We start from the raw sequence: 25,612 nt of genomic DNA on the forward strand, positions 1-25,612 counted from the left end.
ATTCCAAATGTCTCCCTCGTCAGGGGTATTGCTGATGATCTTCATCTTCAAAAATGCATGGATCTGTACATGAATGTGGTAAGATATTGAGCACGTTCAATATAAATTTAATAAAAAATAGCCTTACCCATAAGCATCAGCAAGGTTGACATTGTAGCGTCTCAAAGGTCCAATGTGAATGTAGACAGGTTTGTGGCCTTCAATGGAAGCCATACCAGCCCCAAAGATATTGCTGGACCTGAATTCAAAAGGCCGTCTAGTTCCGGAAGAGGAACAATGTCTTGCCAGACATCAAAAAATGCGAAGTCGGTTAATACATATGGGGTGTTGTCGTTCTGTTGATCCTCATGACACTTGATGTGGAAGTACTTGTGCTCCAGCACTAACTTACCAAATGGTGGCCTGTAGCATTTCCGTGGTCTGCAACATCTGTGAGAGTGTTGTTCTCAATGTCAGCTGAGTCTTCCAGAAAAGACACTTTGTATGCTGTCAGTTTCCTTCTTGGTTGGTAATTGGCTGGCATCCTGTATTATCTTTAGAAATTAGAGTCTGAAATGATAAGGGTTGTGTGATAAACTGAGTTACTCACTTGTGTGATGGGAGATTTGTTATGAGAAAGATAATGTGTGGGATGAGATGTGCGCCGAGAAACCTTGGTCAGTTTTATATCAATGTTGTCGAGACGGGGTAATCATGGTAGAAGGCAAGGTTGAACATTATGATATATACCGGGAAGGGTGTGGTTTGGTTTACAAATCAAACCCACTGCTAAACACAGTGGATCAGATAAAACAATGCATTTGGCTGCATAATTGAGAAAAGCATCGAAAATGGTATCACATAAAGGAAGTCAGTTGAAAACACTCAAGGATACAATAATTGCATTGTTTGCCAACACTGACTTAGACATCTGTACTTAGACCATTGTATTTACATTTTGTATGTACCTCATTAGTGCTTATTATATGCTTGTCCTACTCTCTTGAAATGTATGTTGTCGCATCTGAATCTAATAACAGGTATCATGAAGGGTTCTCAGTAGACGCTGAGCATTTAGGGCAGATTCCTTGACGTGTAAAGTGTTATTGGTGTTCCATTTCACTCTAATTCAGTTGTTGCATGTCTCAGATATGCAAAAAAAATAATGCCCTTCGCCACATTCCTCATCATCTTGATGCTAAATAATCAATTGTGATTCATACAATAGTAGTGACTACCCAAAGATACAACCAATTCAACACATGCACGATGGTGTCAGCCCACCAGGAATGGAGTTCAGCACCAAAAGGTAATATCCATGGTAGCTATATTATAGGTGACCCAATGCCGTCCAACAATCATGAATGGCATGTTGAATTGACACACCTTGGACTAACTGCTTTATTGCTTATAAATACTACATTCAATGAATATATGAGGTGTATGGTGGGTGAGTGTACAATTCATGAAAGTTGGTTCATTGTCTGGTAACTACTTGAGGAAGTTTATTCTTGAATTCATCAAACAGCTCTGTCATGGGATATAGATACACAATCATACATTCAATTCTTCTCCTGTTCTCTCAGATCACTGAATTATGAGCCTGTTCGGCAACCGTGATTTGAGAAAAATCTGAGAATGTGTGGCTACGGCACAGAAGGAGCCGCCAGCGGAGTTTTAAATACCTTTCTTTCCGACCATGACTACATTTGTCCCTGCTGGCAATCACAATACTATCAATCTCCTGCAATGAAAGCAGGTCTTCATCACTGTATCTGCCATCATACTGTGTGCACAAATATATGTCATGCAGGTCACTCAAGAAGATCTAGCTGATCTCAACACTGGATCAAAGGAGAAGGCCCAGTGGAACGATGCAGAGATCATTGCCCTCCTTGATTATCTTATCACAAACAAATTGAAGATGGCAGCGACATCCTTCAAGATTGACACTTTTAACAAAGCGGCCACTGCTATTGAGGCCCAGAACATCAGGACACAGGGCATTATGAAGACTGGAGCACACTGTAGAAACAAGTATACATCGGTATGTCATCTTAAACCTTCCTTTTGCCACTCCCATACTGATCTTTCAAATTTAGCTCAAGGCCGCATTCAACCAGATAAACAAATACCGCAACAAATCTGGGATTCACTGGGATCCTGAGATTGGTGCCAACATTCAAGGGCGTGCCGCTGAAGATGCTTGGTCCGCTTATCTTACCAACCCAGTATGTGATTTTTTGGTGGGCCACCAAACAGTATACTCACCTTCAGTGCAGGCCAATGCAGGGATGAAGCAATTCAAAAACGGATGGAGATTTTACGCTAAGATGGAACAACTTCTGTCAAGAGTCAGCGCTGCGCATGGGGCAGCAGCATATAATCCATCAGCTGATGCTGTTGCCACCACCACCACTGCTGACATGGGCTTGGTGGCAGGTCCCTCTACTAGTAACACTCCGGGTGGGGTTGAGATTGCCCATGAGCCCATCACTCCGAGTCCAGTAGTCATAGGACCTCCTCTCACGTCAGCATCCAGTTCAGGAAAGCGCTCCCACATGGACATGTTATTTGATCGCTCTGCTCCCCTTTCTACCACCTCCACTAGCATGTCGCATGTGTCGAGCGCATTGTCGGACAAAAAACTCAAGCTTTCAACCCAGGGCAGTGGCAAGTCGCGTGCGAGCTCCAGCAAGAGGGCCGTAAAGGAGGCCGCCAGCACCGCTGCTGTAATGAATCTCCAAGGCACCATCAGCCGCCTCGCAGACACTCTTAACTTGGCATTTGGGTCCACGGATGAGAGTCAGCTGGCAGATGACAGATCACGTGCGTTGCAGGCAATACAAGAGGAGGAGACTTTGACGGGTGAGGACAAGCTCGTTCTTGTGCATGCATTCATGAGGAGTCCGGTGATCTGCTCTACATACATCCAGATCATGGAAGTTGATTTACGTGCGACCTTTTTGAGAAGCATCATCAATCAGATGAAACAAACTCTCAATTTGTAGCTCTAATGCAAGTCTCGTTTTTTGTACTTTGAAATACCGTGTTTCCATGCGCTCACATTTTCACACTGTTTTTTTAATCAATCTCAATCAAATTGTTGTACTGTATGAAGGATACAGTACAAATATCAGATGTCCTCGTCTGCCTCCTGCTCGAAATCATCATCTCCGTCAGTATCAACGTCTGACATGTACGCGTCCTCTACAAGATTGTGCTCGTGAATATACCTCTCATAGTCCTCCCACATCTGTGTCACTATATGATCATGGAACGTGTTTGAATTCGCATATGCGTCTACATTCCCACCTTCAAGTTCAGGCTCAGAGTTAGTACTGTCCGAGTGAGGCTGTCCTTGATTTGCAGGGTTGTCGTTGATGATGGCGGCTTGTGGCAGAGGTCCCTCGCCCGGATCATGAGTGAGTATGAAGTTGTGGATAGCACAGAGTGCAGCAGGGACGCGCACCTGTATCTCCATCCCATATTCTGGGGATATCAATAGAATGCAAAAGCGTCTCTTCAGGACGCCGAAAATTCGTTCGATAACATTGCGTGCAGACGCATGACGAAGGTTAAAAAGCTCTTCTTTATTCACCGGCCTGAAAAATAACCGTTAATTGCATACATGTTTGAATAAAACCAAAGCTTACCTCACACTCGCCCGCCCCCACTCCGTAAGATGATAACGAACTCCACGATAAGGTATCAGGAGCTCTGGACGAGAAGGGAAGCCGGCATCGGCAAGAAAGTACTTGCCAGGCGCAAGTTTTAAGCCCCCCTCGTGTGCCTCATCCCAGAGACGTGCATCAGTAGCAGATCCTTCCCAACCAGTAAGCGCATAGGTAAACTTCAGATCGAAGTCGCAACTAAAGAGACAGTTTTGGGATACAAACCCTTTGCGATTATGGTAGAGGTGGTGTTCAGATGCAGGAGGAAAGGCGTGTATGTGGCTCCCATCAATCGCTCCGATGGCATCCTTGAAATAGGGCCAACGCTTTGGGTTATCGCGGATTTCCGTGGAGACTGGCGTGTCGGCAGTGGGAAGATGGACATGGGTGGTGTAAAACGGGTGGCTCGAGAAAATATTGAGCATCTTTCAAAAGTAGCTATGATAATGTTAGTATTGAGCATCAAAATCGAAATATATATAGGACTTACTGAGAAATTGTGCCGTTTGACTGTTGGAATCGCTCCCCCACATGTCGTACTGTGAGTCCCGTCACGCACAAGTATAGAAATATTGCAAGTTGCTCCTCTAGAGAGACATAGCGCGAGTCCACGTGACCGAGAGTGCGAAGCTCAATGATCAAACGCTCGAATACATGTGCATGGATGCCGAGCTCACAGTGAATCCGTTCTGGATGGCCAATAACAAGTTCAATGACCCACTCTTGGCCAGATAAGGCTGATGTGTGGTAAGGTTCCGGTTCATCTGGTATCTCTAAGAAGAGTATCTGTGTGGTTATAGCCAGAAGCATGCTGACAATCAATGTGATATGACGAAGGATGCGCTGGCGGACTGCTGCTCGTGCTGGCTGTGTTCCATCTGGTGGTTGGATTAGCTGTGGAGGTATAAGGTGATCCTGTGGGATCAACAGTGGTTGAGGAAACAGCGGTTGAAGACCTGGTACAGGTACTAGATTCATTGAGATAGATATTGATCTTATCATACAACGAACATTATGAGTTCACTTTCAGACTCCGTTTGAAATTTGAGATTCTTGCGTCACTTCGAAATCATATTTTGGCTCAAATCACGGTTGCCGAACAGGCTCTATATTTGTTGGAATGCTCATCTCCAGAGCAATAACTCAATTCTGCTATGGGTCTGCAGGAGATTGGACACGTCCAAGAGAGACACAGACAGGACAGAAAAAGAGAGGAAATTGGACACGTCCAAGAGTGATGTGAACGTGGCAGACATAGCAAGGAGAGGTGACATGTCGAATGGTGATATGAACATAACAGACTCATCGCATGACCGTCAACAACAGTCAGGCACCTATAAAGGCACTACGTACGAGAGTTGCCCAACATGCCATGCCAGAGCAACAGCTCAAAACTCCTATAAGGAGCTATGGCAATGAGATGGGACCCATGCAAGAGTGATGAAAACAGGATAGGAAAAGAGAGGAGATGGGACACATGCAAGAGTGACACAAATGAGACAGACACATTATGCGACTGTTGACGACAGCCATATGCACCCATAAAGGAGCTAGACACAAGTGTCACTTCTCACATGATGTCAGAGCAACAGCTCTATACCCCCATAAGGAGCTATGACAATGTGATGTGAGAAGATTTGTAACAAAGGAAGTAGAATGGGAAGAGAATGTATGAAGCGGAAGTTGAAATTGAACCACATTTTGAACCATCACATGATCATTTTCATGTGACATCAAATACTGCACCGCACTCAATGACTGGTTACCACAACTTCAGACTGCCACTGGTTCGGACACTTTGTTATATCTCACTCAACTCTACTTCAAATCACATTCTTCTTCACCACATATCAGGATCTGACATTGTGTTACTACTCTGTTACATTTTGTGACTGTCCAAACCAGCGGCAGTCTGAAGTTGTGGTAACCGATAGTATGATACCAATACCATGAGCCATTGAGATGCTGCAATTGCTGCATGATCAGCTCCCTACTGGCTCACCTCCAACAGTCAGCACAATACTGTAGCTGACTGTATGGAAGCAACTGTCATGTGTCACGCAGAGCTGGTTGCGTTGCTAATTTGAACCGGGTCACGCATCACGGACGTCGAGTTGCTATGAGTTTATATGTCACGCTGGTACGAAAAATAACTACTAAGGCTCGTCAGCTGATACTGTAGGAAGTTTTTCCGCGATGACATGCGGCGCCAGGATGTTGACAGTTGCTAATTTTTGGCATGTCACGATCGTGAACTGCCTGGTTGCTTACCTGCCAAATGTGGCAACCTGTCACGCTCGACCCCCAGTTGCCTCCATACAGTCAGCTACAGTATTCTGCTTCATAATTTTGGCGCACGTTGCATACACATGACAACTGCGATGCTATAGTGGTTCATATTATTTTTCCTTTTCCCCTCAGTCTGTTATACATATGACTGAGGGAGATTGTTATGGTGCCTCGACCAGCCATGACACTAAAACATCAGCTGGTTCATATGGTGTTTTGGTCAGCTAGTCTGTAGACACTCCAACACCACTACCTGCTCATCCTTCATCTATTCCTCCTCCATCTCCTCCATCTCAGTCCTCATCCATGCCTACCTTGAATTCTATCCTCCATCTCATCCTTGACTGTCTTTAGGAAGTTGCAGAGAGAGTAGATGGGTGTTTTGCTAGACTTGGTGGAGAGATTAAGTGTTTGGAGAAGGTGATTTTGACTGAAGATATTCACCATTTGCACTTTCCTTGGCAGTCTTTTCTGTTTCTTGGTGATGGACTGACTGAGGACAGTCAGTATTCAAAGCCCCCATGAGATGTGTCACTCAACTCTCCACTAGTGGTAATTGAGGGTGTTTATGTAGCATCTTTTCCTGACACTTTTCTTAGATTATGTCCGCATTTTGCTGCTTATATAATCATCTTCTACCTTCACCTAGGACTCTACAGTCATTACCTAGTTTCCCCAGTTTCCAGTTCTTGATGGCTCCTCATAAACTTGGGTTATTTAGTAGCATTCCTTAGTTGTAGCTTTTTCAGCTCACTACTTAGCTCCTGGAACTCAGTGTTCTGTCATTAGCTTGGAGTGCCTCTTTCACTCTCTTTCTTTGTTTCCTCTCTCTCTTAAGCCTGAGTTTAGACAGAGATTCTCTTGGATCAAACACAGTCTATTCTGACACCACAGCTAGGCATAGCAAGACCCAACATTTTCCTGCTGCCCAGCAGGATTGTTATTTTCACACCGGCCAATGTTTTGGTGTCATGGCTGGCCAAGGAAGGAACTATATGGACCAGCTGACATTTTGGTGTCATGGCTGGCCAAGACACCATATGGACCGGCCAATATTTTATTGTCATGGCTGAGACTCAATATGAACCAGCTGATGTTTTGGTATCATAGCTGACCAAGGCAACATATGGACCAGCCGATGTTTTATTATCATGGCTGAAACTCAATATGAACTAGCTGATGTTTTGGTATTATAGCTGGCTGAGGTACCATATGGACCAGCCGATGTTTATTATCATGGCTGAGACTCAATATGAATCGGCCAACATTTTGGTATTATGGCTAGCCGAGGCAACATATGGACCAGCTGATGTTTTATTATCATGGCCGAGACCCAATATGGACCAGCCAATGTTTTGGTGTCATGGCTGGCCGAGGCACCATATGGACTGGCTGATGTTTTTGCCATGGCCAAGACTCAATATGAATCAGCCAAAATTTTAATTTTATGACCAGCCGAGAGACCACATAGACCAGCCAAGAGGCCAACTAGCACCATGGGCCCAGCCATGTATTACTTTTACAATATACCTATTATAAGGCCCAGCCATATATTACCTCTAAAATATGCTCATGGGCTCACATGGGATGGCTTGTATAGTATGGGTGATTGTCACATTGGGCTAACTGTAAGATACGGGTATGATTCACTGCAGTATGTGAATATATGGATGATGTGGATATAAGATACAGGTAAGGGGGTAGGCTGGTGTTTTGAATTTGGTAGGGGTCATGGATGGGCCCAGCCAGTTTTTTTCGGCCCACCAGATATGCATATGATCCCGCCTGGAGGAGTAACATATGGTCTCATCTATTGTTTGGCCCAGTATACATGCTGGGTAGTCTTGGATGGGCTTATGGATGGGCCCAGCCAGTGATTTTTGGCCCAAGAGAATATGCATTTAATCTCGGATGGGCCAACTAACCAGAATATACATTTTACGTCATAACTCTCAAAACAATCATCGGCCGCATTCTTGTTCCATAGTCAGGAGTCACACAACTTTCATTGTCACTACCGCATGAACCATCTACACTAGAGTATTATGCCATTGAATACCATAGCTTCATATAACATTTCTGAGCTTCCACAATTCTCGGAAATGACCACAACCCATGGGTTGATATAAAACCCAGCACTTGTACAAGTTTTCCAACCACCAAATTTCCCTCTTCCATATCTACATTACAATTGCTTCACAATATCAACTATAACACCTTCCGAGGCAGCTAACAATGCCCTGAACGCCACTCTGAGGGTCGTGCAACCGCTCATCAAGTGTTGCATGAAGTTGAAGGAGGGTGATCCAGAGACTTTGACATTATTGGATGACATTGCCAGGTGCATGGTGAGTTTTATTTCTCTTTGACTTCAAATTTCTTGCAACATCATTTTCTCCGCAGCTACTCTCCTGTGCTGCCATCATCCAGCAGTACTCCAAGGGCAGTGCCTTTCAGCATGTCCCCAACTGGACCTCTGTGTCTAACAATGACCCAAGGATCAAGAGCCACCCCCGATTTGACAAGACCATGGGCTACAGCAGTTCCGCTGCAGCTGAGGCTTCTACCTGCTTTGAACCCCCGCATGCACCTATGTCTATCCACCTGTCCACAAATGACACATTCACACTGCTGCCCACGGTCTTGGCTCTCTTGCTGATCTGGCTCCGATCACCTCACCGGACACTCAATCCAGGCCAGTATCTCCCCCACCACAGTCTGCAGAGCCGCAAACATCTACTGACATTTCAGTACCTCCTGCTGCTCCCGTCAAACACAGTCTCTTTGTGGCTGGCATGAAGAAGAAACCTGCAAAGGTCACGCCACAGGTTGGCAATAGTAAGAAGAGAAAAGTGGCAGAGGAGGATGCTAACGAGGCAGTTATGACTGATGCACCCGAGTTGCCCTCCCGGTCCTCGAAACCGAGGCAAAAAAGGAAGAAGAAATTCCTATCAGATAAAGACCAAGACCAAGCTCCCACCAGAACAGTATATGTGATCCCAAAGGTATGTCAGCAGCAGACATACCATGTGTCTAGCAATCTCATCTGATAATGCCAACCCCACCGCTGAATTCCCCTCCTTCAGCTTCATACATTGCTTTATAAGTGATTGCACATCCTCTAATGTGTCATTAAGAGCAGCATCTGCTTTGGAAGGAGTTATAGCACTAGATGCAAAATGCTGATGAGTTGATAATGGGGTAAAGCTGTGCAGAAGGGAAAGAGGAATGCAACTCAGAGATGGGATTCATACCAATATGTCAGTTTTGGCTGTTTCCAAGAACACATGGCCAACATAGAAGCATGGTGGTGTAGAACAATGAATGTAATTATGACATAAATAGAAAATTGTCATTGATCATTATTCCATGCATTCAATTGCCACAGTCGGTTGTCCATATCAAAGTATATCTTGGCACATATTTATCATCATACTCTCCAACTTCATTTTGACGCAAATGATCATGCCTAAGCAATGTGTTCGTTTTGAGACCCCAACTATGTCAGATGCTGGCGACGAAATGTTCTCAGATGCTAGTGAAGTGCTCGAGAAAATGTCTAGCCACTATGAGACACAGAAGCCGCTGTCGCCAAAATTGATAGATAAGCTGATAAGGAGGTGTGTTTCATCTTGAAGTTTTCGAGAATAAAAGTTTGGATGACTATCACAGTCGCTACGTAATTGTCAGGTTGTTAACTCTGGAATGACCTATGTGAATCGATATCGCTCGTGAAAGGGAGTAAAGCCCAGCCAGGCCAAGGCACTTTTGGACATATCGTTGGGGGCTATGATGCAGGTTACTACAGGTGAGTCATGTGATCGTTGTATTCTGATGGGCCACCGACTGAAACTGACACCTCAGCGGGCGAACATGATAACCAGGTACACGTATTCTCTTGTGTTTGCCATGGACATGTATGCGATGGTTTTTAAGAAGGACCCGTTGAACCCTGTTTTGGGCAAGCTCTACAGGGCCAAGATCCTCCTGGTGGGAGGTAGTTGGGATGAAATGGATTCCCTTGAAATGTGTTGCAGCTTTGCAATCCAATATGATTATAGGACTCCTAAAAGCCATGTTAAGGATCTTAGATGTGTGTATGGGAAGACCGACGCACCTCTCCGTGCTCCAATGTTGTTCCATGACTGATTGAGCCCACTGAATTGCTTCAGTGAAGTTCGTACCTCCGTCAGCCTCATAACACAAAATGGCATGAAGTAATTGGTCTGGAGAACTGACAAAATCATGTATGAGGGCATTCGTAATGGAATGATCAAAGAGAATAACATTGTATGAGTCATGTCTGGCTGCTTGTTGACCACCAATTGCTACAGCACACACAGGCAGACCAGAAGCTACACAGGGAAGAAACCACGGCACCAAACCAGTTGTTAGAGTGTCACACAATTCTATCTGAAGCAGGCATGTTTGGGAGGGACCAGAGGCCATGGAGCCAGATCTACTAACAATTAGCAATAGCAATAGCAACCAAGCAAACACTGTCTCACACCTATCAGCTACCAAGATTCTGGATGTGTATTAATTAACATCACTGTAACTGAACCTAGCTGACCACTGACACATGGAATGCTTGCTGCATAATCATGGGATTCCTACATGAGAAGAGATGTCCGTCATTGGAAATGTATCCTAAACCGACTTGGTCATTGTTAGGATCCATTGGCAGGTGACACAAAGGTAAGGTGCAATAGGATGGCTGAGCAGCATTTCCAGCTGCAGCAGTGTGCTCGGGGCCTGGCAAAACAGTAAATCACCAATAGGACAAGCACAAACGAACCATACTGCTACACATTGAGTCACTAACAAGAATATGAATTCAGTTATGTTACTGCACTTTGAGTATTTGATATGCACCACTTGGCGAAATTTGCTTGCTCCTCCCAAGAATAGGGATCTTTGAAGCCTGCGGACCATGTATCATCGCCCAGGATGATAGTCATAGAATTACTCACCGGCCCGCCGCCAAAAGAGATTGTGCGTCATGAAGTCCTTGGCATGTTCCAGGTTAGGCAACATTCACTTAGAGATATGCTGAACCTCATTGTTCCCTGTGCAAGCAGTGGCATCTGAGGCGCGACAGTAGTCAATGTGGATGTGTCTGCCCAACACCTGACAGATGAGGTTTATGTCAAAACACATGAAAAATAAATTTCAAGAAATGAGAAAGTACTTTAATTATGATCGCCAGCATTGATTGAAATAGACTCAGGTTAGATGCTGGGTCGAGGACAGTCGAGCTTGATTGGAACAAGTGGAATAAGCCTGTGATGTGTCGGCTCAAGGCGAAGTTGTTCCAGAATAGCACCTACATAAAGGATGTCATGCAACCATGAGAAACACACAGTGGGCAGCAAACTAAGTTAGAGTTCGCAGTATTGAATAGCACAAGCAATGTATCTTCTTGAGCAGAATGCTCAATACTATGAACACCTATTAAACAAAGATATCAATATGAAACATCCACTGATGGTTTGGTTCAACATACCTTCAAAATCCAAAGCAACAATAAGAGCATCTTTAGTCGGTGTTACTAACATCCAGACCCCTTCTGTCGTATGCATGGCCAATCCTGCGAATGACATATTCACAAGATGGTTTAAGGAAAAGCTCTTCCCCACCAATTGTTTGCCCATGGACAACACAACTTTGACCGGCTTGAAGATGGCACCAGATAAAGTCAGTGTCGCTCGACTTGAGGCATTCATATATCACACCTTTTGCGCCATGTATGACTGGAACAAAGATTCATACCAACCAAAAGACAGGTGATTGACAATGCGGTTAACATCTGCGCCAAGGGACTTCTCAAGTTCGGTTGAATATACACCATCCTTGAGTGGAATGAAATGATTCTCCCTCGTCACTGTGATGTGAATTAGAATGAGGCAGAGGATGTCCACCAACGATTTCCCAGCTCTGAACTTCGACACGCTCCATTCTGCAGCTCCAAGGAGACTATTGGAAAACCTGAATATGTAGTGACAGAGATGGTCATTGATTTTAGGATGGTTCCCATTGGCTTCTTTGACATCCTTTCAAAATTGTAGATAAGGTCGTGGAAGTGCGGCGAGAACATAATGATGGTCCCGATTTATAATGAATGCCAATGTTCGCGGACATCTGTTACTGGATGTAATTGTCTCCCGCTGAATGGCAGGAAGAACAGGGAAACAAGTCCATATGTCAGCGTGACAATCAATGAGACAGTTTATGTGCAGTGGCGTTCTCGGACTGAGAAATTCCTCCTCTCCCGCCCTTCTCTTTGAAGGTAAACTCTGTCACCCTACGAGTGATGCTGAGAGCAAATGATCGACAAGAATTTGAGTTGATGTCAAGCGTAACTAGGTGAATAATGCTCCTTTTTTATTAAAGAAGTCAATAGCAGCGGTTGATCCAAGGGAAGATCTGGAATTTCGACATCAGTGAACTTATCAATCAGACCTTTGCGTGAAAGTCACTTCCGCACACCTAACCTGTTGATAGGCATCCAGTGGAGAAGGGGGAGTGGGATTCAAACTGGGATTGTTCAAGGACACTAATGATGCCTGCAAATGCACATCCCCACTTGACAAGTGATCCGAACAGTGTGCGAACCATTGTCTAGTGCTTGCAGGGAGCATGGGGAATTGTTTTTTTGTTTCTATTCCAAGCCTCACTGTGGTGGAGTCAAGTAGTTATGTAGTGTCATTTTCATTGCAGTATTTATTCAAGTCATTTGTATAGGTCTTGACATTGACAATGTATTGTCCTGGATATCCCTACTGTATCAACTAAGGAAAGCAGTGCCCAGAATGGCAAAGTCAAGAAGCAAGAGATGTTTATAGGCGATATATCGCCAGAGCACTACATGCAAGTTTCCATTTGCTCCTGCTTCTCATCTTTGAGGACAACTCGTGACCCACCTCTCGTCATATCGGAAACACTATGGGATATCGACTTTCGTAATATATGGTGTGGCTGTCTTGTAGCATATCGTGCTTTTTCAGGCTTCATGAGTGAGACATGGACAGTAGTGCACGTGTGTAAGCCAGTTAGCGTGAGTCGAAAATGGGAGATTGAATGTTGAAATTGAATATTGGCATGGTGTAGTACATGAATGAGTTGTGAACATATGATACAGACCACCAGATAGGCGGAGTGGTGATTGCGAGCTTTGTTTATCATGTGGCAAGGCCCTCAACATCCTCACATACTTCAACATTGCTTCAGTTAACTTAAGTGTTCGAAAAAGCGAAGAAGATGCATCTTGCAGGTGAAGGTGGGCCGAAGAGTCTAGTGTGGGGTAGGATGGAAAATTCTTGGGATGGTCGGAACAGATAGAACAGCATCGCCTACAGAAGTATGACAAGCCAATAAGAATGCGAACTCAGCCTGCAGAAGATGTTTCTCCATGATATTGAGCAGTGTCAGATGTTCATCTCTCATGACGAAATGCGAATTATAAGGCTGCATAGGGTCCTGCTTGCCATGACAAGCAAGGTGCACCCAGGTGTTCTGCTGCAAGGCTTTGAGTGCACCTGTTCAGGTGGCTTTGTCGCCGGATATAGTGGTGTGTTTGGCTATTGCAGGGACGAGCTTATTTACCAACTCAAGCTCGCTGTCAATGGCCAAGAGTGCCTTGCCTTTCCCTGCACCCCGTTGACCCTGTCTGATCGCCACAACAGACGGAGGCACATGCTTCTTCATCAACTGTCTAGATCTGATCAGAGCCGAAAGTGTTGGCGTGTAAAAGCAAATGTAGAGATCCTCCAGGCATGACTTCTTCCCAGAACAATCCGCCTTTGTTTGAAACAGGTGAGCTGCATGGAGAAATGGACGTGAAAGCTGCAGTGGGCCACAATCAGATTTGAGAGTGGCACTTTAGTTTGAGAACTTGATTGAGTACATTGACAATAGGTAGCACAATCTGGTCCCATATTATCCGCAAGAGCACTATGAGATCCGTCCTCGACTCCCTGGGTTCATCCAAGATGAATCTCGTATTGCCCTGGTGAAGTGATCCTTGAAAATCTTGAGATCTGTGAGAGCAATAGACCTGTCCATAGTTGCAGCCTCATGTGCTATATGTCATGTCAATCTACTGGCAATTGAGCTCGTGGAGCAGGGCTGTTGGCTTTTCAACTCGGGACAGTCGAAGACCTCGAGTCAGTAAATCCAACACTGATGCACAATTATTTAGAGCTGAGCAAACTCATTTCCAATGCAGCCCAGAGTTCTGCAACCATCACCGACAGAGCTGCTGCTGATCGGGCAGCAATGGAATATATGAGACTTACAAGGCAATGGGAAACTGTGGTAGCTGAGATACGCGATCTTCCGGCGTTCTCATGGTTGCTGCTCCCACCTTCATATGAAGACTTCCAACTCGCAGTGCGCCAAGGCCAGGTCATCATCCTCATTGCGAGTGAATAGGCCCAGTGCTGGTGTTTGATCTCGTGAGTTAGGGAAGGGCTCGGCTAGGCATTGTTGGCTGTCCGTGCACATTTAGTCTCAGATACTAGTTATTTTTCAACTGGCGTACACAAGTGGCCGGCGAGAGGGCATCTACGGATTTTCGGTAGGTATGTCGGAACGAGTGACAGATGGGCCGAGTAAATTAGTGTTTGGTCGAAAGGGCCTACGGATATGCCCAGCAAGTCAGGAAGGTCTGGCGAGTGATGTTTCAGTCTATAGTGTGTCTTATGGATCGGCCCAAAGAGTGAAGCATTAGGTCTCAGAAAGGCTTATGAGTGCCTGGTACATGCGTATATGATTTCGGAAGGGGCGACAGATATTACGGTGACACAGATAGCATTTGGTCTCCGAAGGTGACATGGTGAAAGTTTAGTCAATAGGGATGCGTCTTGGAAAGAGTTGAAAATAGGAATAAATGATGATGTCGGACCCGCACAAGTCGCACAGCAATGCAAATCCGATAAGCAGCTGATGATCGGACAGCCGATCAGCTTGTGACACCGGGTTCCGGAAGATGGTATGATAATAGGCAGTCATGTATGTACTTTATTAATACACCTGTTGGAGGGATGCACCGTGCATGTAGCATCAGCAATGATACACCAACAACTGCATGGACTATCTACACCGGATCATTATGCCATTGGCTGTCACAGCTTCATGTGAGCATCATGAAATTAAAGCATTCCCTCACCACAGATGACAACATATTGAGGGAAACAATAATGTAGTTCATATCTACAAATTACATAAAGCGAGAACCGGAATACAAGGGAAAGTGACCGAGAACAGCACGAAAAGAGTAGCTAAAAGTACAATATATATGGTATTGGAAACTAGTTCATTCTACACACTGGAGGTGGCGACAATGCGCTTTACCGGGCATCCGAGGCGTTGAGGTGTTGCTCCAGTGCGTTCAACCGCTGGTGGAGGATATTCTCCACCGAATGCACTCTTATCTCCATGGTGTCCACACGCTCATTGGTGGCGAAGAGATCCAATCTCTTGCTGAGGTCCCGGATGCCCTGCAGGATGTCTCTTGCAGTTGGCTCGGGATCGGCGATGTTGGCTGGCGCAGTCTGATCATCCTGTTCTGGCCGAAGGCTTGTGCCAACAGTTGGGACTGTGTGCATGGGCACACCAGGCGGCGGGCCAGGCTGTTGCTTCTCCTCTAAGAGTCATCTGGATTTGTTTCAAGTTCCTCGTCGGATTTGAAAGCAAACTCACCTTCAACTATGTTGAGTTCAACCCGAGGGGGTTGGGCAAGGGTTCTCTTAACCGGGGTCTTGGAGATCTCGCGGGACTTCTTAATGAGCGTTCCGGAGTGTCTTGATGCAGCCGCGGCCGCCTTTTCTTGCATTCTCTGCCTGACACCGATGCCGTCGATCGCACAGGTGATCTTCATCTGGTCACAATTTGTGCATGCAAGTCGAGTGTATCCAAACTTTTTGTCCGGAAGGACAACGCAGGGTATGTCCAATTTCGTGCACTTGTCGCACTGCCAAGGATGGTAATGAATGGAATGCTTGACATATGTTAGCCGTGGACTCCTGTGAATGTACTGACAGACTTACCTGGCATGGAGTGGCGATATGAGCATCTGAGCCCCATTCTGTAGGCTTTGAAATTGGTCAGTATACCAGCGCTATGGATGAGTGCAGATCACATACCCGAGTTTCTGCGTCCCAGAAACCCTGTTCATCGCCTGGTGGAACAACCTTGTCAGTAGTGACGGTCAGTACTGAGATGTGCGGGTCTTCATCACTTTGAGCGAGCCAGGCCGGGAGGTGTGCATTTACATGAGTAGGGGGGGCATAAGCGGTAGTGTTGATCCGGGAACGGTGTGCAGTCAGATCATCTTTATGGTCGTGGAGAGCAATGGTTAAATGGCCAACGGAAGCTGACATTGCTCTCCATTCTGTATCTGATGAATTGAGACATTGCTCAAGTGCACTCAATCGCTGCCCGAAGATATCTTCCACCGGACCCAGTCTTGCATCCAACTCATCGACCCTTTCATTGGTGGCGAGAAGATCAAGCCATCTTCCGAGGTCCTGGATGCTCTGCAGGATGTCCCTCGCAGTTGGCTCGGGCTCCGCGGGATTGACTGCCTGCGGCACTTCTGCCTCAGCGTGCACCGATGGGCACATTGTAGGCATCAGTTGAACCTCTGTGTGAACCGGTGAAACATCAACGCACAATGGGTTAGCATCCGGCGCAGAGTCTACATCAGTTTCAGTTCAAGTACCAACTGCAGAATGAAAACATTCACCTGCACATTCAATGATGTTAGGCTCAACTTCCGAAGAGGAAAGAGCTGGCGGCATCACAGTCTTCCGGGACCTGGTATTGACCGGAGCATTGTTCACAACTCGGGACTTGGGGGCACATGACTTGGAGCGTCTGACAGGGTTGCAGGTGTCTTCTGCCGCTTTGGCCTTTGCCTTTGCCTGCATTCTTTCCCAGACGCCAACTCCGTTGATCGCACATGTGATCTTCATATCATTGCAATTAGTGCAGGCAAGTCGAATGCATCTGAACTTTTTATCTGGGAGGACAAGACAGGCCACACCCAATTTGGTGCACTTGTCGCATTTCTGCGGGTGATGACGAACAGAATACTTCAAACATCCTAGCGTTAATTTTTTTTTCATGCAAATAATGATGAGGTTACCTTCACTGCCGTGGCGATATCAGAGTCCTGGCCCCATTCAACAGGCTGATAAACACCCGAGTCAAAATGTATGGTTAGCACAATAAAAACACTTACCCTGCTTTCTGCATTCCAGAAACCCCTATCATCTGTTCCTTCCGAGTAATCCGGATGTGCCAGTGCCAAATTCTCTTTGGTGATGAGCGGTGATGGTACCACCTTAGGGAAGATAATCATCTGGTGAGTCAGCTATGCCGAACGAAAGAAGCAGGACTCACCTGCGTCAGAAATGGTTTGGTAGTATCATTGTCTTCATCATCTGACATTAACCTGTTCCTCTTCGGAACAGACTTCCGTGACCGGGAAGTCGAGTTAGAAATGTCGACTGATTTAGCCTCTACTGGGTGGTCATCTTCCGCCCATCTCTTCTTACCATTGCCGACCTTTGGAATCGCATTCACTGCATTTTTCGTGCCTGGCACAAAAAGGTTGCATTTCAGCGGGATTGGAGCTGAAACAGGAAGGGGGGTCAGAGGTTCCAATGCCTGTGAGAATGGGGATGGTGACAATGGCAACAGTTCTATTGCCGGTGCTGCAGATTTGCTCGCACAGTCTATGTCTCCGGAAGGAAGAGCTGAAGTAGATACAGCCACAACAGGTGGTGTTGTAAATGAGACCAGTGCCGAAGTTCCAGAGGACGATGATGATGTTGTTGTACCGGATGGTGTGGCTTAGTATATGAGCTATGTTTCAACGGCCACTGTGATGAAGTCAGAAGCATGCTGTCCGGTGAGCCTCCCGTTTACTTCAATCTTCCTTTCTTTTCTAACGGTCCAAAGATATGTATCTTTTGGAAAGCATGCGGACCTCTGACATGACAGTACACAGGGTCTTGCCACCAGGACACACTACCAACGTCACCAGAAGCAACGACCAGGATCCGCACCACTGTGGGTGGGATAATCCTAGTTCGGAGGGGTTGGTGAAGGATCCATATGCCAATGAATGAGGCCATCCTGGCCATAATTTAGGCATCGCCGGTTCAAGTGAATCGGTGGCCGATGCCTATGATTGTGGATGGGACGATCTGATGCATGATGACAGTATCACGCTTACGGGTAAGTCAAGGGACGATCTGTATGATTGCGGATGGGATGACCCGATGGATCATCAATGTATCATGGAATCCGGTGAGTCACCCGCTGATGCCTATGACTGTGGGTGGGATGATCCAAAAGATGATCGAATATCCATGGGTGAGTCAGTGGAGGATCAATATGACTGCGGATAGGGTGATCCGATGGATACCGACAAGCTATCCCCAGCGGTGATGGAAGAACAGCACTGTGGGGATGTAAACCCATCGGTGGCCGAGGACCCGTATGATTGCGGATGGGACGGCAGAGAGATTGAACCAATTGTGACAGGCAGTGACGATATGGTTCACCTTGTGTTGTCCGGTATGCCAGTAGGTGAGTCATCCTTCACATGGTTGCATTATGACTTTTGAAGCTGTGCAGGTATGCAGGGCAGGCATGCAGGAAATGAAAACAAAGTCTTCCAACATGCGGAACTTTCTATGCAACATGCCATCACACACCTACACAGTATTTGGCATGAGGGTGGTGAGTATCCTTATCTGGCATTGCTCACGATTGACATAATGGCAGTCAATTCATACCTGAACAACATACTGCCAACCGACGAGGTTGACCGTGACCACACGCCAGCATTGACACAGACGTCGAATCGAGATGGTCTGGGGAAATACATGGACGCAGTGATCAAAGTGACTGAACTAAGTGAGGACATTGCAACTGTTCACCATTTCCTTAATGTACACCGTCGGATCATGGAACAACTGGACAACATGATTGCAACTTGTGAAAGGAGTGGTAGGGCTACATAAATAGGTGTCCCATTCCGGGTGACGGTACAAGTAGATATCAGAATTGTAATTATGTTGACTGCTGAAAGTGACCTGGCCAATGAACAAATTGTATAATTGCACCGACAATGTATCCGGCTCATGTTGATTTGCTTGGCCAATGCTGTTGCATATATTCCCCGATATAAATGCAATGGACCGGTTGTGGCCAATCGCCATGTCGGATGACCGTTTTCCATCGAATGAAGCTCCCAGATCAATGACTAGCCACTCAAACATCAGCCTATGAATCATGTCCCGGCAACAACGTAGTATCTAAAGAATCGATATACAACCGAGGCTAAGAATGCAATGTCAGAACTACCGACAGGATCATGTTCGGTACCGAACAAAATCAGCCTGATTGTATCTAGCTAGGTGGTATGTAGCAAAGTCGGCCAGGCTGTATTTTGCAAACTCTGTATGTGGGGTTCCAGCATAGTTGTGCACGCTGTCCCGCATAAACCATGCCCACACAATTCGGTCACCATCCCCCACCTGGACACTGTGCCTCACAAGCCGGCCAGAATAACTGACCATGACTCCCAGATTATACAACAAATCGATACCCAAGTTTGTCAAATTCATCACCACATGTTTATAGCTTCCTATGCAAGTAAGAATGTCAAATCCCTCTGGAGGACATTTGGGATCACAATGACCGGGTGATTGCCTGTTGCAAACGATGGAAGCGCCGGAATATGCTGACACGCAATGCTGGAGACATCGGTACATCTGATCTTCACCATGCACTGCCGCCCAATGCCCGAGTGCTACGTGAGTGGACATTAATGCCCTGTAAAGTTGTGGGTGCATGACCCAAAGGGCAGCCGATGACAAGAGAGCCGGACGCTGCATATCTATAATCGATGACATGCCGCTATCGCCCTTCAAGGCGGCAGAGACTTCTGGAATAAACCCATCCAACGGATTCTGCAGTGGCCGGCCTTGACACTGCCTACATTCAGCGCGCAATGATTTGGGCAAGCTTAGTCTCACCTCATGCCCCTGTTGAAACCAGCAAGGTGAAAGATTGATACACCCGGGTATTAGACCGGGTTCTTTTGAAGGGTGAAAGTTTGAAGTGTTTGTCCTCCATTTCGTCGTCTTTCCGGTCGATGTCTTGCTGGTGGTGATGCTATGTTGCAACAGGTTGCCCATACCTTCTGTCAGTGATATCGGACATCTTTGCGTGCCTCCGCTCACCTGCAGGGACCAGTTCAGTGCACCCGGCAGATACCATAGTATGATTCTGCAACCAGCGTCAATTACCACCGATGGGTGATCCAACAGAATGGGCTTGGAGGGAGGGAACTTTGCCAACAAAGCTTCTTCACGAGCATCATTCAGTCCCGACTCTCTTTTGGTCAATGCCTCATTGTACCGGATGATATTGATATCCAGTTTGACTTCACACATCAGGATAATGTTATAATAATACAGCGCTGAACTCACTGGGATGCTGATACGCCTCTGCGAGCACGAACGCAAGGTGTCCGCATGCTAGCATGGTTTCCGGATCAAGTTCCGGAGGAGCAGGAACAAGGGGTCTGCCAGCAACATGAGCTGCGAACTGCTGCTCCACCCATTCGCTAGCTATGTCAACAGCATTGAGAGCCCAATCCTGTGGAATAAATGATGTCGGGTGAGTGTCGAGATCAAGGGCAGCCAGTTTCTCATGGTAGGCCGCCCAATACTCATGGGATATCATGATGGAGACAAAAGGGATGGTGTGTGAGCATGGGTTGCATCTTAAGTGAATATTTGCCGAGCAGCCTCCATGCTGATGATGTAACAAACCTAGCGGCAGCAATGATTTAAACGTAATATCAAAACGCTCTGGCATCCGGCAATGGCATTTGTCATTGAATTGTAAAACACAAGTAGCTACCGGACATATCTCATGTAATATTTACATATACCAGACTCATTTGCTACCTATATCCATACACTTCCGTAACTATTGGACATCGCGGCTGCCCTCATTTGCACACAAAGGGATGCATTTCAGGAAATGGATCTCCACGGGGAGATGTTCCAATCTGGCCATTGTTATAATCTTCCGCCAACACATCCACCGCCACTTGAGAGGCAGCCATAGCATCATAGACCTCATCGAGAGGCTGTTCAAGATGGTTCATTGCATCGACCGCCGCTCCTGTGGCTTCAAGTTTTGCAACCAGCATGTGTCCGAGGTCTAGACCTAGCCGGGCGACTTCAGTCCATAGAACATGAAGTTGTTGAAGGAGCGGGTCATCCATGCGCGGATGAGTAATCGGTTCCGGTATGAGCAAACCTAAGGCTGGCTGATTGTCTGTCAATGCAATTATAATTTGGACAAGATTGAACATCGCTTACCCGCTGTTTGAAATGATCAGCTGTGAGCTCGCTCACCTGAGCTACTGAGAGCCGGAGAGGCATTTGCATAGCCGTGAAATGAAATGGGGTTCCCCACCAGCAGTAGCGGTAGCGCGGAACAACCTGATATTGAGCTACTGCATTACCATCCTTGTTGTGCGGACAGTCCCTGAATCTCTCAAAGAGTGTTCTATGGTTTTGGTCTTCTGTCTGAAAATCTGTTATGTGGAGGAGGACATTGCTGAGATAAACTGGCATGCTGCTATTGATGTTCATCGCCGCACACTTGCTGACGAAAGGTATCACAAAACGCTGGAAGTCGGTATCAGTAGAGTTGTTCGATCTTTCGAAATGGAATTACCTCTGCCTCCCAGATGAGGTGTTGAACAAACGAGTACTGATAGGAACCTGTTGGGTTTGGCTCCGCCAGCTGTGTGAGATGAATAGCGGTGAATCTGGAGGTGGTGTATTCAAATATATGGGCTGCATCCCAGACTGAGAATGAGCCGGCGACAGACTCGTAGAGTGCGCGAGTTTGGTCAGTCATGGTAAGTGGTAATAGGAGGACTGCCATGAAACTGGTCCTGGACACATTGTTTATATGTGTTGTCGGAGCTTGAAAACTCAAATCCGGTAATGTGGCTCATATTCTGGGATGTCTTTGTATGCAAAAAACACATAATGTGGCTATTTATGACCGTTACTCTGATCCATGAAATACACCACACTCTCGGCAATTAAACAATGACCTTGAACATTGGATTTGCCTTGAGAAAGCTTACACATGCATGTTTGGCCAATTTGTGGTACATGTGAGCCTGCCGAATTGCATAACATTTGTGACCTTCTGGCAGTGAATCGCCGTTGCGAGTGATACATGACAACCACATACTTGCCTTGTGGAGGAAAAACTGTAAGGTCCAACCCATTTCATGCTCAATGAGCAAGTGTTCTTCCGACCATCGGTCACGCAAAGCCTTTGCCCGAAGCCAGTGGACCCTATAGACTATTTTCGGTTAATGTTCAGTCATGATGAGCTTCGGACGGTGACTCACATTCATTCATCCAATCGTTACTAACAGAATCACCTTGTACATCAAGAGACCAAAACCACGGAAGCGTGGAGTTTCTCTGTCCCCAGGCATTCGGATCGGCAACAGCAGTGCTTGCCTTCAGATGACTTTTTTCCATCCAGAGATATTTTTCCAGTAGAGTGTGGGCTTGTAGATTGCTAAGTTGCGCCCGGCATTTTGAATAAATCATAGTTTGCAGTCTGATGACCCTTTCCACCGAATGTACCTGCGTCCATGCTCTGGTAACCTTGGCCTGAGATTTTGCCGGACGGACGGTGGTGCAGAAGAGCACTGCCTTGTCCGCTAGAAGCACTCTGATTGCTTGCAGGGTGTCATTAGCCTGCCCTTCCCAAAGTGCAATTTCCTGACCAACTAGGTGGCCGATGCCCAGCTCCATGCATCTATCAATGCCGATATTAGATGGAAGAGGTATAATGACATTCTCGGGACGGAAGACATTGCATCGCGGATCTTCATGGGAATCATGTTCACTGTCGGTAACAGCGTCCACTTCTTGCTCTGAATCATCTATGAATTCAACCTCCATATCTTTGATGTCATCATCCAGATCAAAGTCCTCTCCGAGATGATTGACTGCAGCAATGGTAAATTCATCTATCCGGTTTTGCAACTTTGTCCGGCGTCTCCCTATCTCCAAGTGCTGTGTTTCGGTGGGATGTTTTCCCAACCTCCGGATGTCCATCAACACAGATATCTGCAGCTCTTCAATCGTTATCCCAGATGTGATCCATGTGGCAGCACCCCATTGCGCATTCCCTACTCCACGGCCAACACGAGCCAGCAAGGCCAGCTCTTGTTGTTTTCGCGTCGGTGCTATTCACATCCAATTGGTGATGTAGTTCGGAAGCATAGTTAGCGTGACACACCATTTTGTAGCTGCACGTCAAAGACATCCATTGCCGAAGGATCTGCCAGTCTCCGTATTTGTGCTTGTTGATCCTGTTCTTCCCATTTTTCAACTATGGCCGGATCAGTGGCATCATCGAGCTTTTGAAATGCTGCCGTGCTTTCGGAAACTCCCTTGACAGTGTCTTGATATTTCCGACATAGAAAACCACCTGGAGATCATGAGCGCCAATTATTGAGCAAAGGATAGGAGTCCCGACTCATTCTGATCGTTTTCATGAAATTAGAGTCGTTCATTTGGTAGTCGAGACACTCTTGTCGATGCGGGGTTGACATCCCTCTCACAGAAGGAGATATAATATTTAAGGGCACCCATAATGTCTCCATAATTTCCCCATCTATTCTGGCTGCTCCTGTAATAAAGGTTGATGCATACCTTACATAGCACTTGTCCTGATGGCCATGGACATGCCACAGTCCTATTCCCGGTACGATCTCCATACCGGCAGGGATGCTCATGTATGAACTTTCGTTTACCCTGCGCCGGAAATGCTTGTTATATTGGCAGTTGATGTCATAGAATGTCAAGGCTCGAGTGAGTCCATTGGTGTGATGGCTCAAAGCATGACAAAGAGTGTAGTCCATATTCATTTGTCTGATCAATGATGTCAAGGAGGATAAAGCCAGTGAAATTGGTTACCGCACTGTTCCCCTTTCTGGAAATCAACAATGGAATGAGGTACAAAACAGCCATGTCGAGCGCATGCGCAACCACCAATTCCTGTAGCTTCCAGTTTGTGTCGGGAAGCATTCGTTTGATTCACAGCCTGGTGGTTGTTGCATTCTAACATTTGAACATGTTCGTTGGCACCAGCTAGATGGGCCTTGTATTTGTCTCTGGTTACCATGAAGCATAGGCCATCGGTCAACCATACTTCATCTTCTGGATGAGTAGGATGCCAATGTTCTGCTTTGAAATTACCATCCATGACCAGAGATCTGGCATATAACCATTCCGGATCATCGCTGTTTCTTTTGGCCGGCTGCGGCGCATTTATTCCAGGTTGCGGGCACGCTGGGCAAAACAGAGCAAGTTCACCAGATTCCGGTTGTCTTTTGTCGTGAGTGAAGCTGTTCCATTTAAGCAGTTTTAGTTGACACCATTGCTGTCCCACGCGCATCAATTCCCTGTAGCGGTCCTGTTTTGATGTTAATTCATACATGGATGACCTGGCAGCACCTCATACATATCGGGACTGAATGCGGAAATATGCTAGATGTCATTCTCCTTAATTTACTGTAGTAATTCATAGCTGATGTTCCACATTCTAAGTTATCAAGCAGAAAGCCGTCCAGTACAGAAAATGTGAATGCTGACTTCGGCTGACTGAAAGATGCCGGAAACATTCCTATCGCAAATAGCTGCTTGTCCGGGGTACATGCATTTGGGCATTTACAATACCGGATCATCAGGGAATGGACACTGGATTTGTCAACCATGGTTGTGCATTCCTTGCTGTGAAGGAAAGGCAGCTCCGGTATAGCTGAGCAATCATAGGAAGGTTCATACACAGGCTCGTCCATGTCCTCCCACTCATGTGCATTTTCCAGAACCGGACATGGCAGCCCACCATGCCCGAGATGAATTTCCATATCTATCTTGGTTAATGATGTTTCTTCAAAAAAGCTCCCATTCCATTTGCTAATCTTGTGAAATGGCAATCGCCTGTGCTCATGTCGACAGCATTTGGCACAAATCATAGGATCGCCGAGGCAATCATGGCACCAATACACCACCAAATTTACACCACATAATGAGCAAGACTTGTTTGTAGGTGGTACCTCCCATTCCAAGAGGAGCCGAAGGTAATCGTCCTTCCGAGATATCCATTCACGGAGATAATCGTTTGGGCTCTGGGAGCCTGGTCAGCCTTGGCAGGATGGCAAACAAATTGCGCATCTTCGTCTTTCTTTTCTTTAACCAAACATTCAGCGGACCAATGGGGTCATGACCACTCCAGTCTGCATGATGGGAATTGAAGTCGGGTGTAAATTGAGGGTTTGTAAGATTCAAAGTTTGTTTGGCGGGAGACTTTGTTGGGGATGATTGGGCTGACTGACTTGGCTGGGGTCGTTTGACTGGACACCATTTCCCTTTCCGGCCCTGAGTAGTATCTTTTACTTTCCATTCGACTAGCTGAACTGGTCTTTGTGGAGCCAACATCCTCACTCTTGATTTGCCCATGAACTTGGTATGAAGTTGTGTGAATTAAGATACATAAGACATTGTAGACACATAATAGCCACTACCCCTCAC

The 25,612-nt window shown here is 46.2% G+C and overlaps 11 protein-coding genes across 11 annotated transcripts; 5 read left to right on the top strand and 6 right to left on the bottom strand.

Moving 5' to 3' along the window:
- Positions 1–1,786: 1,786 nt before the first annotated feature.
- Positions 1,787–2,990, top strand: HD556DRAFT_1436348 (uncharacterized protein; the record flags this gene model as incomplete). Its single annotated transcript, XM_041305560.1, has 3 exons — positions 1,787–2,026; positions 2,082–2,210; positions 2,262–2,990. The coding sequence occupies 3 exons, from the start codon at positions 1,787–1,789 to the stop codon at positions 2,988–2,990; spliced, it is 1,098 nt and encodes a 365-aa protein (XP_041166852.1).
- Positions 2,991–8,227: 5,237 nt separating this feature from the next.
- On the top strand, positions 8,228–9,052 carry HD556DRAFT_1302872 (uncharacterized protein; the record flags this gene model as incomplete). The annotated part of the gene is made up of 4 exons (XM_041299560.1): positions 8,228–8,290; positions 8,346–8,658; positions 8,694–8,947; positions 9,029–9,052. 4 exons carry the CDS (start codon positions 8,228–8,230, stop codon positions 9,050–9,052), a joined length of 654 nt encoding a protein of 217 aa, XP_041166853.1.
- An 858-nt stretch (positions 9,053–9,910) lies between these two features.
- On the bottom strand, positions 9,911–10,946 carry HD556DRAFT_1428518 (uncharacterized protein; the record flags this gene model as incomplete). Its single annotated transcript, XM_041304720.1, has 5 exons — positions 9,911–9,962; positions 10,060–10,270; positions 10,451–10,452; positions 10,523–10,697; positions 10,916–10,946. The coding sequence occupies 5 exons, from the start codon at positions 10,944–10,946 to the stop codon at positions 9,911–9,913; spliced, it is 471 nt and encodes a 156-aa protein (XP_041166854.1).
- A 2,343-nt stretch (positions 10,947–13,289) lies between these two features.
- Positions 13,290–13,475, bottom strand: HD556DRAFT_1219609 (uncharacterized protein; the record flags this gene model as incomplete). Its single annotated transcript, XM_041296766.1, has 1 exon — positions 13,290–13,475. A coding segment is annotated over one exon (186 nt), but the record flags the coding sequence as incomplete, so codon positions are not given.
- A 242-nt stretch (positions 13,476–13,717) lies between these two features.
- On the top strand, positions 13,718–14,375 carry HD556DRAFT_1302874 (uncharacterized protein; the record flags this gene model as incomplete). Its single annotated transcript, XM_041299561.1, has 3 exons — positions 13,718–13,757; positions 14,009–14,107; positions 14,170–14,375. 3 exons carry the CDS (start codon positions 13,718–13,720, stop codon positions 14,373–14,375), a joined length of 345 nt encoding a protein of 114 aa, XP_041166856.1.
- Positions 14,376–15,292: 917 nt separating this feature from the next.
- HD556DRAFT_1436351 (uncharacterized protein) lies at positions 15,293–17,396 on the bottom strand (the record flags this gene model as incomplete). Its single annotated transcript, XM_041305561.1, has 8 exons — positions 15,293–15,588; positions 15,645–15,942; positions 15,992–16,036; positions 16,088–16,641; positions 16,690–17,038; positions 17,092–17,136; positions 17,188–17,289; positions 17,349–17,396. The coding sequence occupies 8 exons, from the start codon at positions 17,394–17,396 to the stop codon at positions 15,293–15,295; spliced, it is 1,737 nt and encodes a 578-aa protein (XP_041166857.1).
- Positions 17,397–17,448: 52 nt separating this feature from the next.
- On the top strand, positions 17,449–17,805 carry HD556DRAFT_1436352 (uncharacterized protein; the record flags this gene model as incomplete). Its single annotated transcript, XM_041305562.1, has 1 exon — positions 17,449–17,805. The coding sequence occupies one exon, from the start codon at positions 17,449–17,451 to the stop codon at positions 17,803–17,805; it is 357 nt and encodes a 118-aa protein (XP_041166858.1).
- Positions 17,806–17,944: 139 nt separating this feature from the next.
- Positions 17,945–18,979, top strand: HD556DRAFT_1302876 (uncharacterized protein; the record flags this gene model as incomplete). Its single annotated transcript, XM_041299562.1, has 6 exons — positions 17,945–18,020; positions 18,175–18,260; positions 18,309–18,326; positions 18,362–18,542; positions 18,591–18,695; positions 18,741–18,979. The coding sequence occupies 6 exons, from the start codon at positions 17,945–17,947 to the stop codon at positions 18,977–18,979; spliced, it is 705 nt and encodes a 234-aa protein (XP_041166859.1).
- A 411-nt stretch (positions 18,980–19,390) lies between these two features.
- HD556DRAFT_1222406 (uncharacterized protein) lies at positions 19,391–19,906 on the bottom strand (the record flags this gene model as incomplete). The annotated part of the gene is made up of 1 exon (XM_041296833.1): positions 19,391–19,906. A coding segment is annotated over one exon (516 nt), but the record flags the coding sequence as incomplete, so codon positions are not given.
- Positions 19,907–20,979: 1,073 nt separating this feature from the next.
- On the bottom strand, positions 20,980–21,902 carry HD556DRAFT_1436355 (uncharacterized protein; the record flags this gene model as incomplete). Its single annotated transcript, XM_041305563.1, has 3 exons — positions 20,980–21,303; positions 21,356–21,667; positions 21,717–21,902. 3 exons carry the CDS (start codon positions 21,900–21,902, stop codon positions 20,980–20,982), a joined length of 822 nt encoding a protein of 273 aa, XP_041166861.1.
- A 190-nt stretch (positions 21,903–22,092) lies between these two features.
- On the bottom strand, positions 22,093–25,218 carry HD556DRAFT_1225037 (uncharacterized protein; the record flags this gene model as incomplete). Its single annotated transcript, XM_041296987.1, has 6 exons — positions 22,093–22,361; positions 22,411–23,262; positions 23,316–23,507; positions 23,556–23,950; positions 24,001–24,494; positions 24,553–25,218. Coding segments are annotated over 6 exons (2,868 nt in total), but the record flags the coding sequence as incomplete, so codon positions are not given.
- Positions 25,219–25,612: the final 394 nt, after the last annotated feature.

This window comes from Suillus plorans (assembly GCF_016647745.1).
Source record: "Suillus plorans strain S12 chromosome Unknown HD556scaffold_2, whole genome shotgun sequence".
NCBI classification, from domain to species: domain Eukaryota; kingdom Fungi; phylum Basidiomycota; class Agaricomycetes; order Boletales; family Suillaceae; genus Suillus; species Suillus plorans.